Source organism: Hippocampus zosterae, chromosome 6, assembly GCF_025434085.1.
Source record: "Hippocampus zosterae strain Florida chromosome 6, ASM2543408v3, whole genome shotgun sequence".
Classification (NCBI taxonomy): domain Eukaryota; kingdom Metazoa; phylum Chordata; class Actinopteri; order Syngnathiformes; family Syngnathidae; genus Hippocampus; species Hippocampus zosterae.
Genome location: NC_067456.1, coordinates 3,306,840 through 3,327,782, shown reverse-complemented (window position 1 = coordinate 3,327,782; position 20,943 = coordinate 3,306,840). Strand labels below are relative to the sequence as shown.

The window sequence follows — 20,943 nt, the reverse complement described above, 5'->3', positions numbered from 1 at the left end:
TGCTCCCGTAGCGAATAAAGCAAGAAGGCAAACAGGATGAACCCGAACCGGCTCGGGCAGCGCACTCCCCAAGGCGACTTCATAGCCAGCAGATGTTGTGCTGCAGCTCACATGAAGCGTGTGTGTGTTTGTGTGTGTGTGTGTGCGTGTGTGTGTGTGTGAAAATGACTTGAGAGAGTGTAATTTTTTCGACCTTTCTTTCACTGCCATTTGGACATTTTCTGTCCAACAATGAAGCCCGCAGTTAAACATTTCACTTTGCTGCTTAACCCGTGTCGCTTTCAAATTTCATGTGAAGTGGTGCTGTTGTTTTTTTTTGTCTTCCCCCCCGCCCCCCCCCACAGGGGTTCAGATGAAAATCCGTCCGGAACATCAGGCTATTTATTATTTTTTTTAAGCACTCACTTGTTTTCCCCATCAGACTCAATTGAGCAGAATTGTGGGACATCAGTACAGCCGTTGTGTCACCGTCATGTCATCGAATCAATCCTGTGTTCTTCCATCACGGTTTGGTTTGGGGCCGCCACAAAAAAGGACAAAATCCGACTTCAACGGACAGTTAGGACGGCGGAAAAAATCGTTGGCACCGCCCTACCCACTCTTGAGGACTTGCACACTGCAAGAATCAAGACAAGGGCACGGAAAATCCTCCTGGATCCCCCGCATCCTGCCCACCACCTTTTTCAGCCACTCCCCTCAGGCAGACGCTACAGATCCATGCGCACCAAATCCAGTAGACACTTAAACAGCTTCTTCCCTCTAGCCATTAACTCCTTAAACAGTCACTGACGTAGTCACTCTTCTTGCACCACAAAATGGTACTACAAAACTACTGGTTACTCTAAAATGGTTCAATGATTTTGTTGTTTACGATGATACTAGTGCAGCGTGTTATACCGGAGAAAAATTCCTTGCGTGTTCTACATACTTGGCCAATAAAGATGATTCTGATTCTGATGTCATAGGGCTATTTTATTTTACAATAACATTTCAAAAACGTTTCCTTCCACGTCGCAATTCTATGCTACTTTTTGATGGCATCCCCCATAAAATCTCAAACAAAAATACATTTGAGTTATTGACAGCGAGGTCACCAAATGTATTTTTTTTTCAAGGCACTGTCAAGTGCATCTCCGCCATCGCGTGAGAACACCAACATGAGTCATGATTCGGCGCTTCCTCCCAAACAGAAGGTTTCAACACCTCTTCAGCTATTCACCGTGCAGCGAATGACACATATTATGCGGTCACACCCCCGTTTATCATCTTAGTAACGGCATTTCGAAGCCAATTAGCCAAGTCAATATGGCGTCTCTGTTATAACTGGCATAATTGCATCGGTAAATTACTTCAATGGGGCGATAGACGGCATCGGTGTGACACCCAACGTGCTCGGTAGTTGGATAGCAATCCAGATGACAGATTGATGGCGCAATATCTCGGGCTTGTTGATTGATGGATACCAAAAAAAGAGGAAGACTATGTAGGCAGTACAGTTTTAGGAAGACAGTGAATTGGAAAAGTTGAAATGGAGCCCATCATGCAAAGTAGAAGAGGGGACGCAAGGATGCAGAGGGCAACATTAGTATGCAGGATTCTCATCTGTCAGTCTTTGGCTTCAGCACGGTTGTAGCCTGGGATGTCAGGAGGAGACTGAAATATTTGTTTCCCCTTTGTCCTGAAATTCAAGGTCTCACTGGGTCTCCTTTACTTTTCTAGTAGTGAGGTTGTTTGAACGCACAGCTTCAAATCCCACAGAAAGGAAGCATTCATTCATTTTACATGTATGGCGTGCATGGTAGTAATCGGGTAGTTCAGCGTGGGGGAAATATATAAAAGCTAAAAAAATACACCTGTATATTTATTTATTTATTTATTTATATTAATAAATAATTTATTATTTATTTATTACTCTGTCACCTGTGCGTGCTCGCCATTACTTCAAAAAGACGTTTGACGCCCATTTTGCAATGAACATTTCAGGTGTGAGAAGTGGACTGTGAGTGCATTGTTTTTTGGCTTGGATGGGGCACGCCATGCAGTGACATTAAAAACCAATACCGTGCCGAGTATTTTTCAAGAGCCAGAGGCGGGATCAAGATCGAGCCCAGGGTGGATTTGCGGCAGCAGGTTGTCTAAAGTGACAGAGGATGCCATAATTCATATATCTTCATCTTCATCTTCATCTTCCGAACCGCTTGATCCTCACTAGGGTTGCGGGGGGTGCTGGAGCCTATCCCAGCTGTCTTCGGGCAGTCGGCGGGGGACACCCTGAAATGGTTGCCAGCTAATCACAGGGCACACAGAGACGAACAACCATCCACGCTCACACTCACACCTAGGGACAATTTAGAGTGTTCAATCAGCCTGCCACGCATGTTTTTGGAATGTGGGAGGAAACCGGAGCACCCGGAGAAAACCCACGCAGGCCCGGGGAGAACATGCAAACTCCACACAGGGAGGCCGGAGCTGGAATCGAACCTGGTACATCGGCACTGTGAAGCCGACGTGCTAACCACTGGACTACCGGGCCGCCCTAATTCATATATATGCATATATATATATATATATATATATATATATATATATATATATATATATATACACACACTGTTCTGTGGCAGTATGCGCTTTGAGGCACACTGTGACATCGCCTGTTGTGCACCGAGACTTATAGTGTGACTTATATTTTCTGCCATCCCACGCGACGCCACTGCACTTTAGTGTGCATATCTGTGCCGTCACCAACCCGACAACATCATCATCATCATCTGAAGTATTTTTCTTCCTACTTTTTATTCACTCTGCCGGTGACAGCAGCGCCGCACAAGCAAAGAGCGGCGTTAAACGTCCCGGGGGAAGTTTTGACACTCGATCTCAAACACGAAGCTGCTCACCGAGCAGCGCTGGAAGTATGTTTACTTGTGGAAAAAAAGGGGGGCACGATTGCAATCGACTAAGTTTGAGCGCAAACGGAGTAGAGCGGAGAAAGTTTCAAAGAAATGCGAGGCTGATGAAATATAGATTGGGCCGAGGTGACAGAGAGTGACGGGGGGTGTTTTGTCTGGGCTATTCCCATTTCCCCACTGATGAAAACAGCCTTTGATGGTTGGCCCATATGGAGTTTATTACAATCCTCCGGTGATCAAATTCAGAGCAAGTTGCATATGGCGCAATTATTTTTTCAAGTTTCCACACCACATTTGGGATCCCCGTGTCAACTCACCGGCAGCTAATTTTTAACAACCGAAGAAAAAGAACAGCTGCCCGACTGGAGTCTGCTGCCGGTGTGAACAAACACCATGAAAGCGGTTATTTGAAGTGCTCGTTTGGAGCATTATTTGGCATGCCTTTGGAATAGCGGGGACACCTGGGAATGACTCTTGGTTATCATCCAAACCGGCTCCTCCCAGTAAATACTGAAATTATTGCGTCTCGTTAGGGTTTACTGCCCGACGAATCACACAACTTTCCCTCGAGTGTCTTATTTCCTCAAATGCACGCAAGTATCGTCAAGGCTTTACCGAGCTGAATGTTCATGATGGAAAGTTTTGTGATCGAAATGGAAACTGGGATGATTACTATTTACGCGTCATGCGATCATCTGCAGATATTATTTTTGCTCGCGGCAGTGAAAAGTGTTCTCTCACCTTGGGTAATGTGATTATTTTTTTTTTCAGCTACATGCTTATTATTTTTTAATCGTCTAAGTTCAGCTTCATTTGACTACCGCTGCATCTTGTTGTCATTCAGAGGAGAAAAGCGAGACGAAAGGCGCAGCGACGGTACTTTGAAGACGGAGTCAATCTGGCGACAGCATGTCTTTCATTCTTCCCCTTCTTCGCCTCTTCAGCACCGCGGGAAGAACATCATGCAAAATTAGCATGAGTGCACAAAGGCCGTTGCTTCCGCACTGCTTCTTGTCGCAAATAAAATCGGTCGAATCAAAACGGATCATTTTGTATTGTCGCAAAGACTTAACGGCAACTCGGCGTGTGAAGCTGCTTGAGCGAGAAAGTTAGCCAGCTAATGAGCCTTTTATCAATTTTTACGTTGTACATTCAAAGAAGCTCATATTGACAGCGCATCAACACCTTTGTCATGTCATTACTTTGCCTCTCATGCCGTGCTAGCAGCAAACAAAAAGAGTTTGCAAACTTAGATGCCAGACAAGAGAGATGAACTCCCCAGCTAGCTTAGCGATAGCTAGGTCATGGCTGGTACCATAAAATGTGGATGGATTTAAAAAGGCGACCAAAAGCAAAAAACCACCCTCAGTTCTACCGTTGGCCAAAGCATGACGAGGAATCCTGGTGATTATTCATTCATTCATCTTCCAAGCCGCTTGATCCTCACTAGGGTCGCGGGGGGTGCTAGAGCCTATCCCACGCAGGCCCGGGGAGAACATGCAAACTCCACACAGGGAGGCCGGAGCTGGAATCGAACCCGGTACCTCTGCACTGTGAAGCCTACGTGCTAACCACTGGACTACCGGGCCGCCCCCTGGTGATTATAAAAGCCATAAAGCCATTTTCAACTAAAAAGGAAAATGTTTTCCGTACATTCCGTAGGTGAGACAATATAAGGATTTATCAACCGCTTTTGATAAAATTGCAGTTTTCCTTCATTGGACTACGACGTGTTTTTTCTTCCAGAAAAGATGTGACTCGATACAAATAGCCATTTCCTGACATCCACACGTATATGAACGGAAAATTTGGGCGCGCATTTGAGCTCTGAATGACTCCAAACACGCACAATGTACACTTTCACAATCTGGATTGTGCGTAAGACGCAGACTGTTCAGGAACACTATGTGTGCATGTGTGTATTCCGGGGCTCTTAACTTGCAAAAGCCTCATTTAGAATTCCAGACCCCATTATCAAGCGGAAACCTCTCGCGACGTCAAACCTCCCAGTTCATTGCAAGAAAGTTTTCACGCCGGGCATTTTGTAAATATCGATTTGTCCACATTGGCGGAAACACCGTGAGCCAAGTAACATTCACATTCATTCATTCATTCATTCATTCATCTTCCGAGCCGCTTGATCCTCACTAGGGTCGCGGGCGGTGCTGGAGCCTATCCCAGCTGTCTTCGGGCAGTAGGCGGGGGGACACCCTGAATCGGTTGCCAGCCAATCGCAGGGCACACAGAAACGAACAACCATTCGCACTCACACTCACACCTAGGGACAATTTAGAGTGTTCAATCAGCCTGCCACGCATGTTTTTGGCATGTGGGAGGAAACCGGAGCACCCGGAGAAAACCCACGCAGGCCCGGGGAGAATATGCAAACTCCACACAGGGAGGCCGGAGCTGGAATCGAACCCGGTACCTCTGCACTGTGAAGCCGACGTGCTCACCACTGGACTACCGGGCCGCCCATTCACATTCAGTCTCGGAGAAAAAAATGCAAATGGACATTCAGTGTAAAGCTACGCTCTCTTTCTCAATTGCCACTGGGTCGGACAACGAAACCAAAACCCCCATATCAGTGGCCGGCACCTGAATCTCATCCTTGATGAGCTGGAAAACATATAACAACGCAGCTTTAATAGCTAAGTAATTACTGTCACCTTGCCCTGCTGGTAAAATGAGCCCTGCTGCCACTGCCTCTTGTGTTTCTGTTATCTACGCATAAACGCATTAGCGTGTGCCCCCTTTAATGACATTAATTAGCTGTAAACTGAGCATATTTTCCTGCTAAGTACTTGGAAGAGTCAATACCATAACACAGGCCTAATATATGCATGCCTGACGTCTATCTATCTAGTTTGGAAGGCGGCGCGACGGGGAGAGGGTTTATGAACCGGCAACAACCGGTGGGCTTGATGAGACTGTTCGGTAATAAAGAGGCTATCGTGTATCCGTTCGCTTCTTTTGATTCGCAGGGGAGCGTAATTACATTGCGGCACTATTGACAGACGATTTCTTTTGAAGAGACTCGATTATGCAACAGAAAAAATTTTAAAAAGAGAAAAGAAAGTGAAGAAATGATGATCCGGTGGAAACTGTATCGCCGACGAGCACCGATAAAAGTTCTCTATGGACAATTATAAGTGGGGAAAGGAAAAGAAGCACTCTGAGCCGCCTCTTCTCGCAACAAAGAAAGGGGAAAAAAATGAAACACTTGTCTTGGGCTAAGTGAGCTCGAGACCATTTTGTGGAAATGACAGAACGGCTCAATATGATATGACAGTCATGGCAGATGTCAGAATAAGCGCAAAGGAAGAAATGGGGCGCATAAAACGTGCTTGTGAAGCATCCTACGTGGTTCTTGAATATTGTTGAAATGTTAAAGTCGGCGGCCCGGTAGTCCAGTGGTTAGCACGTCGGCTTCACAGTGCAGAGGTACCGGGTTCGATTCCAGCTCCGGCCTCCCTGTGTGGAGTTTGCATGTTCTCCCTGGGCCTGCGTGGGTTTTCTCCGGGTGCTACGGTTTCCTCCCACATTCCAAAAACATGCGTGGCAGGCTGACTGAACACTCTAAATTGTCCCTAGGTGTGAGTGTGAGTGTGAATGGTTGTTCGTTTCTGTGTGCCCTGCGATTGGCTGGCAACCGATTCAGGGTGTCCCCCGCCTACTGCCCGGAGACAGCTGGGATAGGCTCCAGCACCCCCCGCGACCCGAGTGAGGATCAAGCGGCTCGGAAGATGAATGAATGAATGTTAAAGTCATAAAATGCAACCCCCCCCCAAAAAAAGTAAATGTAAACAGCACACGGAGCAGCAGTGATGCGCGACGCTGCGTTTTCGTTGTCGCATTTGTATTGGCTGCTTTTCCCGCTGAGGCAAATCATGTTCACCGTGCACGTTTAATGAAGAAAGATATTGTTGCTCTCTGGAAGGAACCCAGAATGTCCAAATATGGTCAATGACATGGTTCACGCATTACAAACCAATTTAAAATGTTTGAAAATAGCTCGAGAGCAAATCATTTTCGAGCACTTAACTGTCAGCGAAGTGTTGTTAAAACGCCGCCTTTTGCCTTGGCAGCGACGCGGAACTGTGTCGCCTCAAAATTGAAAGTCGAGGTGTTTACATTTGACACGAAAATGACAGGGAATAGACGAGGGACATTTGAGTAAGCCTGTTTTGTGGAAAATGGATTGTGAAACGGTTGGTTGCAAAATGGAGACATCAGACGCGAAGGTGAAGTTTGCAGCGGAATCATTTATGCCCATTGTATTGCTTTAGTCAGTTTGTCGTTTTATTTATTGCGTCACGAATGGCGCCAAGACCTTTCAAGAAGAGTGCGAAAAGCTGATGTAACCACAGTAGTTTGCTTTTGTGAAGTTATTGATATTGTTATTATTTTATTTTATTTTATTTTATTTTATTTTATTTTATTTTATTTTATTTTATTTTATTTTATTTTATTTTTATTTTTATTTTTATTTTTATTTTTATTTTTATTTTTATTTTTTACTTGTTGGGCAATCGTGTGAACTGCGGATGCTGCTCCCATGTTTGGACCATTTTTTTTTTTATTTTAATAATGGCAAAACAAAAAAAATTAAATCTTTTTTTTTAAATTTAGATTAAAAAGAAATTTTAAATTTAATCTAATTTAATCATTTTTAAAAATGATTAAATTAGGTTTAATCATTATTTATTTAATCATTTTTTTAAATGATTAAATTAGATTAAATTTTTAAATAATTTTTTTAATGATTAAATTAGACATTGATTATGATTTTGGGGTGGTGTTGTAATGAAGTTTATGTGCAACAATATTATAAATATCGTATACGTAATACTAACTCGGCAGATGGGCTCTTTAACTCAACTCAAAAAGATGGCTTTGTTTGTTTTTTATTTCACAAAAGTAGTATTATTGGAGATGTGCTGATTCCTGTTGAAGAACTTTGCACTCCACACTCATCTCAACCAATCCTGTATCTTTTTTTTGCTGATACTCATTCATTCATTCATTCATTCATCTTCCGAGCCGCTTGATCCTCACTAGGGTCGCGGAGGGTGCTGGAGCCTATCCCAGCTGTCATTGGGCAGTAGGCGGGGGACACCCTGAACCGGTTGCCAGCCAATCGCAGGGCACAAAGAGACAAACAACCAACCACGCTCACACTCACACCTAGGGACAATTTAGAGTGTTCAATCAGCCTGCCACGCATGTTTTTGGAATGTGGGAGGAAACCGGAGCACCCGGAGAAAACCCACGCAGGCCCGTGGAGAACATGCAAACTCCACACAGGGAGGCCGGAGCTGGAATCGAACCCGGTACCTCTGCAATGTGAAGGCGACGTGCTAACCACTGGACTACCGGGCCGACCACAAAATTTACAAAAGGTAATAAATATGTCCTATCGGTTTCTGGCTGAGAAACAAAACATATTTTGGACGCATGGAGACAAATAATGAAAAATTGGACAGCGGTGGCTCAGTCCGCAAGGACTTGCCTCGGCCAGGTCACTTGTTGTAATCCACATACAGATGAAGCAATTTGCCACGGCCCGGTATCGACACGAGGGAATCGGTATTTCTACCGACTAGTACAGTCAAGAAAATGAGTGACGGGGCCTGTGCGCCGCGGGGGAAACGAGGGATCGCTAAGGTGAGAGGTAGAAGCGGGACGTGACAACGGTAAAAAGTCCTGAGGAATGTCGTCGTCAGACAATCCGCCGCGTTCAACGCCTCAGATTTGCATTTTAATCCGACCGCTCCTCCGAGAGCAAAACTCGATTCACGTCAAAGCGCCTGAACGCGCGGCCGATGCGGCCGGGCCAGTTGTGTCGCCGCGGCCGTGACAGATGATGCATTTTCAACAACCTGGTATTGATTTGTGGATGGAAGGATGTGACATGTGCGGGTAGAAATTTGCTGAACTCCTGTTTAAAAGATCAACAGATCAATTCCTCCTGATCCAGTAAGTGACACCCTATTTCCCCTGAATGACTCACTGCTTTTTTCTTGTTTTTTTTTAACTTTTCATCTCTCCAGGGGACACAAGTCACCAATTATAGTTTTGTTTTGTTTTGTTTTGTTTTGTTTTTTTCCTGCGGCACACTCACTCCTTTGAATTTCTGGAGGGATTTTACTTTGCGACAATTTCAGTTGCAGCTCTAGCGGAGTATATATATAGAGTGAGTGGTTCTCAACCTGGGTTTGATCGAATTTCAGGGTTTCGGTGAATCGGTCTCAGGGGTTCGACGCAGCCTCCGCCATGGAGGTTAAGACACAGCCGACTCAGCATGTCAATTCGTTCTGACACACCCGCTTGGAAGTCGCTGGCTGCAGATGATTACGTTGCTTGTCCAATCAGTGCTGCGGAAAATTCCGTTCGCTCACTCGTCAAAGTGTGACTGTCATAATAGTACGTCGTGTGATTTTTTTTTTTTTAATACATGCTAACTATGTCAAGCAAGGCGGCCCGGTAGTCCAGTGGTTAGCACATCGGCTTCACAGTGCAGAGGCACCGGGTTCGATTCCAGCTCCGGCCTCCCTGTGTGGAGTTTGCATGTTCTCCCCGGGCCTGCGTGGGTTTTCTCCGGGTGCTCCGGTTTCCTCCCACATTCCAAAAATATGCGTGGCAGGCTGATTGAACACTCTAAATTGTCCCTAGGTGTGAGTGTGAGCGTGGACGGTTGTTCGTCTATGTGTGCCCTGCGATTGGCTGGCAACCGATTCAGGGTGTCCCCCGCCTACTGCCCGGTGACGGCTGGGATAGGCTCCAGCATTCCCCGCGACCCTAGTGAGGATCAAGCGGTACGGTAGACGAATGAATGAATGAATATGTCAAGCAAAAGAAAAAAAAAATGGTTGGACAAATATTTACAACATGGATTCACATGCATCACGGAAAGTGATGCATGTGGGTTTTCTCCGGGTACTCCGATTTCCCCCCACATTCCAAAAACATGCGTGGCAGGTTAATGGAACACTCAAAATTGGCCCTAGGTGTGGGCGTAAGCGTGGATGGTTGTTCGTCTCTGTGTGCCCCGCGATTGGCTGGCAACCAGTTCAGGGTGTCCCCTCCCTCACTGCCCGATGACAACTGGGATAGGCTCCAGCAAGCCCCGCGACCCTTGCGAGGATGAAGCGGATCAAAAAAATGATTGAATGGTTGGATGGATGGATATATAAGCCAGTTCCAAATGATCATCTCCTGCCCTGACACAAGTCTGTTTCTCATTCCACACCAGACGGAAGTGATGAAATATCTCACACTGGCCTGGAAGAAAAGAAAATGGGTGTCCAAGTCATGTCGCCTTGCCGTAGATGGGACCGAATGCCGAGCATGCTCAATAACATCCTTGGCAACATTTATAAAAGGTCGATTAAACCTCATCGCCTAAAAGGTTTAGGATTCTTTACTCGCTAAAAAAGTCTTTTATGTCTTGATTTAGAAAGCTGCTTTTTAAAAAAAATAAAATAAAAGGCACATCCAACCCGCACAAGCCAATTAGCCAAAGCCACTGAATATTTGGAATGGAATTTCCTGTAGCTTTTGTGACATTGCTTCACATCACGAAATGAATTTTTACTTGTCTCCGCCAGATATTCGCACAAGGTCGCTCAGTTTTAGAATTTTAAGTGAGAATTGCTTCCAGAATTCAATAAAATTTGTTATTTAGGGGTAAATTTGCCAACGTGGAGCAAGAATGGTCTCTGTTATCTATTCAAATCGTTTGTTCTCTGAATTCCTCTCAAAATGCTTCCCACCCACTCGACACTATCAAATTCCGTTCTAAAATCCCCAACTAAATTATGCAACCTCTGGAATCAAGTGAGCAATGTTTGCCCTTCAGATTAAAAGCGCAGCACTCGTGTACACAAGGCAAAGAAATGGCCCTTAAGAGCGTTGTTTTCAATGAAGGCAAGAATAGCATCTAAAGCAAAGATGGGCAACTTCAAGGATGGGCGGAGTGGGGGGGGGGCACAATTTTTCATCAGTGCTACTCGGGTGATGATGACATGATCATATTATTGAGGTACTATGTTTGTCCTATGTGTCATTCCAACTGTTGAAAAAGAATATTCAGTCAAATCAGAGTCATGCCATGTCTGTCATCTAGTGGTGAATGGCGGAATTACAACTTAATACCACAGTCAACAGTCGAGCAGGCCAAATTCTTTTCATTCATTCATTCATTCATTCATCTTCCGTACCGCTTGATCCTCACTAGGGTCGCGGGGGGTGCTGGAGCCCATCCCAGCCGTCTCCGGGCAGTAGGCGGGGGACACCCTGAATCGGTTGCCAGCCAATCGCAGGGCACACAGAGACGAACAACCATCCGCGCTCACACTCACACCTAGGGACAATTTAGAGTATTCAATCAGCCTGCCATGCATATTTTTGGAATGTGGGAGGAAACCGGAGCACCCGGAGAAAACCCACGCAGGCCCGGGGAGAACATGCAAACTCCACACAGGGACGCCGGAGCTGGAATCGAACCCGGTACCTCTGCACTGTGAAGCCGACGTGCTAACCACTGGACTACCGGGCCGCCCCAAATTCTTTTCAATCTATATATATTTTTTCCAATTAGGAGCCACTCAGAGTGTGGCCAGGCCACGAGTTGGCCATCCCTGACCAAATGCTTGTGTTTCTGTGAGCTGAATCTTTCTGTCCATTTTTCTATTGTCTATCTAATAGCCATTCATCATCCCATCATCTATCCATCTAACCATCAGGCTCTCTATTATTTATCTTCCTTTGTGCAAGTCAGTGTTTCCGTCTGTCCATCATTTATCCATCTAACTGTGCGCCCATCCATCAACGCGTATCACCCATCTGCCGTTGTGGTTTCTCTGGTGAACGGGACGGTGAAGCTCTCTTCCCAGAAAAGCAAAAGCAGAAGAGTGAGAATGACAGCGAGGTTTTTTTTTTAAATTATGATTATTATTGGGTGGGCGGCCCGGTAGTCCAGTGGTTAGCATGTTGGCTTCACAGTGCAGAGGTACCGGGTTCGATTCCAGCTCCGGCCTCCCTGTGTGGAGTTTGCATGTTCTCCCCGGGTCTGCGTGGGTTTTCTCCGGGTGCTCCGGTTTTCTCCCACATTCCAAAAACATGCGTGGCAGTGTGATTGAACACTCTAAATTGTCCCTCGGTGTGAGTGTGAGCGTGGATGGTTGTTCGTTTCTGTGTGACCTGCGATTGGCTGGCAACCGATTCAGGGTGTCCCCCGCCTACTGCCCGAAGACAGCTGGGATAGGCTCCAGCACCCCCCGCGACCCTAGTGAGGATCAAGCGGTTCGGAAGATGAATGAATGAATGAATTATTATTGGGTGTTGTCGGAGGGAAAAACGAATTAAATGGTTGTACGTGACTGAATTCTGCCTAGCAACAAGTGGCCACGGAAAATATGCGATTTCCATGAGCAGAAAAGAACAAAACAAAGCAATTTCTCTCCATCAATCCATTCATTTATAAATCAACGTGGCGTCGCTGCTTGCTAAAATCTGCTCGGGCCTCACTTTGACACGCACTCCATACGCGCTTCTAATTTAAGAAGCGCTTCTGCTTCTGTCTGATTAACAATTTACCAGGCCATCAGTCAGCCTACTCCGCTGGGCCGTAATCAGCGTCGTCGGCGTGCAGGCAGCGCGACGCAGCGCATTTGCGGCTGGACTCGCAACTTCCACGGAACACAATGACAGAGAAATGGGCACAAAGTGGAGCGATGCGACACAGCGACATGACAATTGGGCGATTTGTTTGCGCACCTTCAAAAGCGTCGCCGTGTAGCATCACGGCAATGCGAGAGGATGGATGCCTTTTCTCCGGCGGCGAGCAGGCTTTGGTGTCGCGCGCCGGCTCAGACAGTAATGCTTACCTCAACTCGGTCGCCGCTGCACATTTTATGCTTGCACTTTGAAAGGCTGAGCTCAGACACACTGAGAGGCTTGACCCGTCATACGTAAGCACCTTTAAAAGGATTATGATACAGTGTCACTGTAGATTTTTTGTAAATAGACGAAGAAATCCTCCATGAGACGGCATCCGTGGTGAAGATGCAACATATTAAATCAGCCAGGGCGCCATCCTCAAGTCAAGTAAGCATAGAAATGGCCTTTGGTTCCGACAAACATTTCATCGACCCTGGAAGCTTTGCTTTGCTTTGTCCGGAACAAAATAAAAGTTTAAAATTTAAAAAAGCGTTTACTCATTCATACTATAATAAACCATTATTGGTTAGTATTTCTCATGTGGTGGATTTCCTTTCCAAGCCTTTTTGCTTTGTTTCGCTTTTTCCTGGTTCGATGTAACCGGTGTCTTTCATTGTACTTGGTCGGTCCTGCATTTATTTTTATTTTTATTTTTTTCTTGTTTTTTTTTTTGTGCCAAAACTCAAATCTGTCTGTAACTTTAACGGAAACCTGACAGTATTTCTTTTGTTGATGGTTATTTTTTTAAATAATTTTTAAAATTTAGATTAATCATTGATCATTTTTGCAGTCACAATTCTTGGAAAAAAAAGATAAATTGAGCTAAATGAGAGGGCGGCCCGGTAGTCCAGTGGTTAGCACGTCGGCTTCACAGTGCAGAGGTACCGGGTTCGATTCCAGCTCCGGCCTCCCTGTGTGGAGTTTGCATGTTCTCCCTGGGCCTGCGTGGGTTTTCTCCGGGTGCTCCGATTTCCTCCCACATTCCAAAAACATGCGTGGCAGGCTGATTGAACACTCTAAATTGTCCCTAGGTGTGAGTGTGAGCGTGGATGGTTGTTCATCTCTGTGTGCCCTGCGATTGGCTGGCAACCGTTTCAGGGTGTCCCCCGCCTACTGCCCGGAGACAGCTGGGATCGGCTCCAGCACCCCCCCACCCCCCACCCGCGACCCTAGTGAGGATCATGGGGTTCGGAAGATGAATGAATGAATGAATGAGCTAAATGAAATAGCCACATCTTCACTTTTAAAGCTCAACAACAACCAGAAGACAACTGATATAGCCACCTTGAAAAGCAGCTGGAAGCACCTGATTGCAATCTCATCACAATTATTTATAGCCTGCCTTAGTGCAGTCATTTATTTTTCTGCCAACGAGTAACTTCATCCGGTTGGCCAATGCAACTAAATGAATATAATGTGGGAGGAGTGGGGGGGGGGGGGGGGGGTTGAATGAAGCTATATGGAGACATGTACATCGTTTCACACTCGCAACTGCCCCACCGAGGGCAACTCTAACGCTGACGCGGCTCGGAATCGAAATGACTTTGACGGCCTTGCTCGCACGTGTAAAGCGCACCGGTGCACTACATAAAGGGTGCAGCTAATTAACAGAATTCCCTGACGGACGGCGCTCATCGGGATGCGGCGAACATCTCAGATCCGCCTCCGCCTGCTGCAGTCCATCACTGAGACGTAGACGCTAATGGCGCCGAGCCGCTGTTGCACAAGGCACTGACATCTTCATCCTCGATTTTTTTTGTTTTGTTTTCATGAAGAGGACAATGTCTTTCAGACACGTGGAATGGATCTGCAACTGACCGCAGAAATCAACAAGGTCACATGACGGCATGTCATTATGATGTTGCAATGTAACTAGCATCAGTTTTTTGTTGTTTTTTAATTTGGTTTTTTTTTGTGGGGCGCTTTGTATTTTATAGTGGGATAAGGACATTCACTACATTGAGGGGCCGATTATTTTTTTTTAATTTTGCTTCACAGTGTGAAATGAGGCGTTCAGTGGACCGAGTTTTATGAGTGGCCGACTCCACGTGCAGGCAGATTTCGGGTTATGCTTTGGCTGGTAGTCATCTATTTAGTTTTCTCCAGAAATGCTGGTTTGGTGTTGCCAAAAAAAAAAAAAGATGCTTACAGGTTAACAAAGAGATGTTTCTAATTAATTTGACAGTTTAATGGACAAAGAAAAGTACTTCAGCGTTATTCAAAAGGGTTAAAATTCCTCCTCGGAGTTAGTGTTAAGCTGGCTGCAAAATAAATACGCTAAGAAACCATGTGATGGGCTGAACAAAATAAAGGGCTGGATTTATTAATATCGGGGGGAAAAAATCGCGTGCCAAATTCAGTGATTGCAGGAACAGATTGGGCAACAGGTGTAGCAAGTAAAAACGAAACGACGGAATAAGCACTCGGGCACGCTGCGCTGAAATGACCCACAGAGCACAACTAGTGGTCATGAAATCTGCCGAGGTCTTGGCTAAGTGCGACAAGGAGTGGATATTAAAACCAGAAATCTCAGCACTTGGCAGTGCGATCAATAAGTCGGCGGCATTGACTAACTACACTCGGAGCAACAGAACATATTCCAGTCGTTTGGCTCCGATATATCAATCGAATTGCTAGCCCTCTGCCGATTCTTTGTCTAAATTGGACCCTAGCAAATTCCTTCTCAATGACATTGAGGTGAAATGAAAATACAACATCCCATATTTTCCGCACTAAAAGGTGACCTGGATTATGAGGCGCAGCTTCAACAAATGGCCTATTTTGTCTTTTTTTTTCATGCATAACGGGCGCACCGCATTATAAGACGCAATCTACAATTCATCCACTAGATGGTGCTACATTCAAGGAAACGCCAACAGAAATAACGATCAGATGTCACGAGCAAGGAGCCATTTTGGGATCCAAATATGACCGTAATGACACATACATTTTAAAGTGCGCTTTGAAGAAAATGGAAGGCTTCCAGGTGCGCCTTTTAGTGCGGAAAATACGGTACCTCGCTCATTTGCGGCGTGTGAGAAAGACACGAAGCAGAAGTCAAGCATTCTAATTTCCTGACTGGCTTCAGACGTGCTTTTGAATGAACACACACACACACACACGCGCGCATGCACACAGCGCATAAACAAACCCCCTTTTCTGCTCTCTATGCGCACTCCCACCCAAACACGCCGATGGATCAATTTCACGTTTCCGCTCAGGGTTGCGGAAGATGTCGCCTTTCATTGCCGGTTTAAGGCACCGTGTTTGATCCCACCTAATGCTGCTATGCAAATCAGCCATTGTTATTCGATCTGCGCCTGTCCTCGTTTTCTTTGCGCCGTGATAAGTCCCCGACAATTATCTCTCCACCTCGGATGCTGCATCCTGTGGCCTATTTCCTAAAAATAGGGCAGGGCTTTTTTTTTTGGCACTGCCACAACAAACAAACGGTTAACTCATTAAAGAGAGACAATAAGCCTGACTTTCTCGTGGCTTTGTAAGTGCTGAAAGGGAAAGCGTACCGTACCGCCATTATGGTTTTAGCCACTCATTTGGCCACTTTTTTTCTTTTTTTATTATTATTATTTTTTTAGCTAGGTAGTTTAAAAAAACAGCCATGAGCAACTGCCACTCAGGCATTGATCAGATTCTAATTTGGTAGGGGTTCAATAGATAGATATAGATATGCATTCGTTAATTGACAACTAATCAATTAGCAAATTATTGCCTTTTTTTTTTTAACTTGTTTCATTTAAAAAATTCAGCCTCTCAACAATAAATATTCTCGGATTTTGGTGGTCCTCTATGAAAGCAGACTGGTTATATTTGTGTTGTTTCGAGGAAAAAAAAAAAGTCCCAACTTAAGTTTCCAAGTTAAGCGCTGTTGCCTTGTTGTTGTTTTTTTTCTTTTGATTTTGAGTTACAAATAAATTTCAAATGCCATTGAGAGAAGTTATATTTCAAAAAATGGACCCGTTAAGGGGCGGTCCGGTAGTCCAGTGGTTAGCACGTGGGCTTCACAGTGCAGAGGTACCGGGTTCGATTCCAGCTTCGGCCTCCCTGTGTGGAGTTTGCATGTTCTTCCCGGGCCTGCGTGGGTTTTCTCCGGGTGCTCCGGTTTCCTCCCACATTCCAAAAACATGCGTGGCAGGCTGATTGAACACTCTAAATTGTCCCTAGGTGTGAGTGAGAGCGTGGATGGTTGTTTGTTTCTGTGTGCCCTGCGATTGGCTGGCAACCGATTCAGGGTGTCCCCCGCCTACTGCCCGAAGACAGCTGGGATAGGCTCCAGCACCCCCCGCGACCCTAGTGAGGATCGAGCGGCTCGGAAGATGAATGAATGAAAAGGACCCGTTAAGGTACTAGAATGCCTGCACATGTGGGCAAGAAGCGCTACGGTCACCAACGTTGTACTTTGTTACTCGGGATAAACCGTTCGACACACAAATACAAAACTAAAACACTCGTAAAGTGCTGCAGTAGATCACAACTCCCGCCCAGAAGCTTTTGAAATATTTATTCTTACACTTACAACGTCATTATCATGTGGCCCGACGGACTCCATTTCTATTCTACTGTACATCTGGCCTGCAAAGCGATGAAAAAAAAAATGGGGGTCTGCGGGAGGTAGTGGCAGAAAAAAAGGGTCTGCAAATGCATATGTATAACATTGGGGGCGGGGGTGGACTTCTCAAAGAGAATACGCAAGTAGGAGTGCCACTTTGATTTTATCTGGATGGGAAATGCAAAGATGGACCTACCATAATCTGCGGCTTTCTTCCCGTAATCCTGCAGTTTTAGCCACGTAATGAGCAGCGTGAAGAGGAGTGGGAGCGTGTTGCGTAAGGCCTGTCGGTGTGTGTGCGTGCGCGTGCGTGTGCGTGTGACTCAGGGTGGGGCGGCGTGGCTGCATACAATAGGCAAGATGCAAGTTCATTCTGTTCTTGCTCACACACTGAAATCATCTTTCCACATTGAGCTGAGTGGGAATTGCATTTTCATCTGTTCCAGCCCCACCCCACCCCCTCACCCGCCCCCGAAGAAAACATTAAAAATAGCACTCTATTATATATATAGTTATTATAGAGATATTATATATATATATATATATATATATATATATATATATATATATATATATATATATATATATATATATATATATAATATATATATATTCATTCATTCATCTTCCGAGCCGCTTGATCCTCACTAGGGTCGCGGGGGGTGCTGGAGCCTATCCCAGCTGTCTTTGGGCAGTAGGGGGGGGGGGACACCCTGAATCGGTTGCCAGCCAATCGCAGGGCACACATAGACGAACAACCATTCGCACTCACACTCACACCTAGGGACAATTTGGAGTGTTCAATCAGCCTGCCACGCATGTTTTTGGAATGTGGGAGGAAACCGGAGCACCCGGAGAAAACCCACGCAGGCCCGGGGAGAACATGCAAACTCCACACAGGGAGGCCGGAGCTGGAATCGAACCCGGTACCTCTGCACTGTGAAGCCGACGTGCTAACCACTGGACTACCGGGCCGCAATATATATATATATATATATATATTATATAATATCTACTCTATTTGGCTATACTTTACAAATACATCATGTAGTAAAGTCATTGAAGAAATCATAAAGAATGAAAAATTTTTTGCCTTTTTCTCAGTTCAGTAAACATTGTGTTGCTCCTTCTATGGGGGGGAGGGGGGGCGTATGAACAAATGGGATTTATATAGAAATAAAATCGGCTTTGCCGTGGGTTTAGTTTGACAGCAAACTTCAACTGGGAGTAGCAACAAACAGTTTGAAGCCACTCTTTATTCTCTTTATTTATTTTTGGAATAATTGTTCGCCATCTGCCAAACGAATTGTGAAGTAATTTGAGTTCACTGCCAGCATAGAGGACTTAACATGTCCAAAAATTAAAAAATAAATAAAATAAAATAAACAAACGCGAACTATGTCTTTTGAAAAAACACCCGATGGAAGTAAAAAAATGAGTTGTGATGCTGGCACTGGACAGAATGTTACATTCTCTCTGTGTGAACAGCAAAACGCAACCGCGCGAGGGCAGGTGCATCCTCCCTCCCAGCATGCAACCCTCCGTCTGGCTGCCAAAAACTGAGGTTGTTGGTCATTTCCAGTGAGACTGGCCTGGGGAAGGGCAAGCCAAGCTGTGTGCTCGTTAGAATTGCTCAAAAGTCCAACCCGGATGAAAGCTGGCAAGAGTCAATTTCCTTTCACTCTATTGGGTTCACTCTACAGTGGGACGAGGACACACGCAAACAAACAACCCCCCACCCAAAAAGAAAAAATCCAATTATCAAAGTGTGTATGTGTGTGTGTGGGTGGGTGGGTGGGGGGGCGGTGAGGCTCTTGCAGTGCGTGGTGCTACTGAGCCGCCAAGTGGACTGTCTGCAAATTTCATCATGGGGGAGGAGGCGAGAGCTTCCAGGTGCGCGCACCCTGGTTAAATTGTTCCATCACACACGTCCGAGTCGGGAAATGAAACGCATTCACATCACGAGTTAACCCCCCCCCCCCCTCCCTATACATCAGAAATGATTAAACAATGAACCCGAATGTCCCCAGTGCGCAATCATCCACCAGGTCTCATTTCTGTGCAAACTTAACTCACGACCCATGTGTCGATACTCACCATCAGCAATAATGGTCTTCATGGTTTGAGGCGGAGGGAGGGGGGGGGGTGTTAATGGTGTTACTTCAAGGTGCGTAAATCCAGACAGATCGGCAATCCGGAGGTGGTAAACGGCCAGCCCCTCAAAACTTTAGCCGCGGCTCTTCCCGAGTGGGCAGCCCGCTCTGTGCCCGCACCCGAGCTCGGTCATGCGGGCGACTTGACGGAAAGAGTCCGGGATAAACATCCAGTGTCGGATCGGCGCGCTCGAGACACCAGTCGACGCCGAAATATAGGGCGTCAAAACAGCTCCGAGGTCCACATTGACACCGACGCACACATCAACAACAACAACAACAAAAATGGAAGAAAAAAAGTCGAATCAGCGGCAAATGCGCAAACACAAGATCGAATCCATGTTTTTTTGAAAAGCGCGTTATCCTCTTGTCCGATCCTTTAGTTTCCAAGTCGAAAGTGTGTGGATGCGCATGGATGGTGCGCGCTAGTGTGCGCGGTGGTGGTGAGGGGTGGGGATGGGGAGGGGGGGGGTGGCGAGGAGGAAGGGCGGGGCTGCGTGGAGGAGGTGGGAAGAGAAAAAAAAGAGAGAGAGAGAGAGAGAGAGAGAGGAAGATGGAGAGAATTCCGAGATAAATGTTTTATGTGTCCGTATCACGCTCCTAAAATGTCCTTCCGATCATCTCAAACATTTTTTTTTTCATTGCACGAGAAGAAGAAGGAGGAAGAAAAAAAAAAGTTGCATTCTTAACCGCCTTTTCTGCCTGGTTTCTTCCCTCGAGCCCTCGAGCTATTTTGGGAGTCATAATCCCTCACGGAAGCGCAGACGTTGTTTTTCACGCAGAGTCCATTTTGAGAGTGAATGTGACACTTAATTGCTTATTCACACAGACATGTCTTGCTGCGCGGTGCTGCATGCTTTCTGATGAATGTTTGATGTGCAGCGGGTGGGTGGGTTTGGGGGGGGGGGGGGCTCGCTGGCTTGCCGGTGGGTGGCTGACTTGCATGGGAAGGGGAGGTTGGGGGGGTGGGGGGGACGTGAGGCGAATTGAATGCGGATCGGACACAAGGCGCAGGCACGCACCTGCATGCGAAAGGAGACGGGCGGCCGGCCAGGCCTGCACTCTGGGACCTGGAGCCTCCTCACAGGGATCATGCTCCGCATGAAGGCACAGAGAAAAGAAAAGAGAGGGCGGGTGGGGTGGGAGTGGGGGTGTAGCTGTTGTCAAAACGTGCCAAATGGGCCTGAAAAGCCGGAAGATAGTTGATATCGCCGCTTAAATAAGATGATGATTGCGTCATGGAATATATTAAAAACACATATGGATCCATTGATTTATTAACACCAACTCTCATGAATATTGAGATAAACATACATGGGTGGCACTGGTCTGATGCTATCCAATCTTTAGCTCTACATCCCCCCCTACTGGTACAGAAAAAAAAACATTTCAGCACCTGAGACAGCGTTACTGTGCGACGAAGCTGCACGTGTATTGATGAGAGATGGGTTGGGTCGCCGTAAAATTCTACTCAAGTAAAAGTAGTGTTACGTCAGAAAAGAAAGAGTCCACTTGCATAAGAGTCGGTATTCAGTGAATAAATTACTGGAGTACTGACGTCCAATACAAACACGATGACATTACGTTTTCA

At 46.0% G+C, this 20,943-nt stretch overlaps 1 protein-coding gene and 1 long non-coding RNA gene across 2 annotated transcripts in view; both read right to left on the bottom strand.

Annotated features, from left to right (window-relative positions):
- The window catches only part of rtn4r (reticulon 4 receptor), a 47,043-nt gene extending 27,234 nt beyond the window's left edge, over positions 1–19,809 (bottom strand). The window contains exon 1 of the mRNA XM_052068800.1: positions 19,297–19,809. Coding sequence (XP_051924760.1) covers positions 19,297–19,318 — 22 coding nt within the window. The 5' untranslated portion in view covers positions 19,319–19,809. The remainder of the gene's footprint in view (positions 1–19,296) is intronic.
- LOC127602590 (uncharacterized) overlaps positions 1–20,943 on the bottom strand; it is a 116,732-nt gene that overhangs the window by 45,547 nt on the left and 50,242 nt on the right. The gene's annotated exons all lie outside the window — the stretch shown is intronic.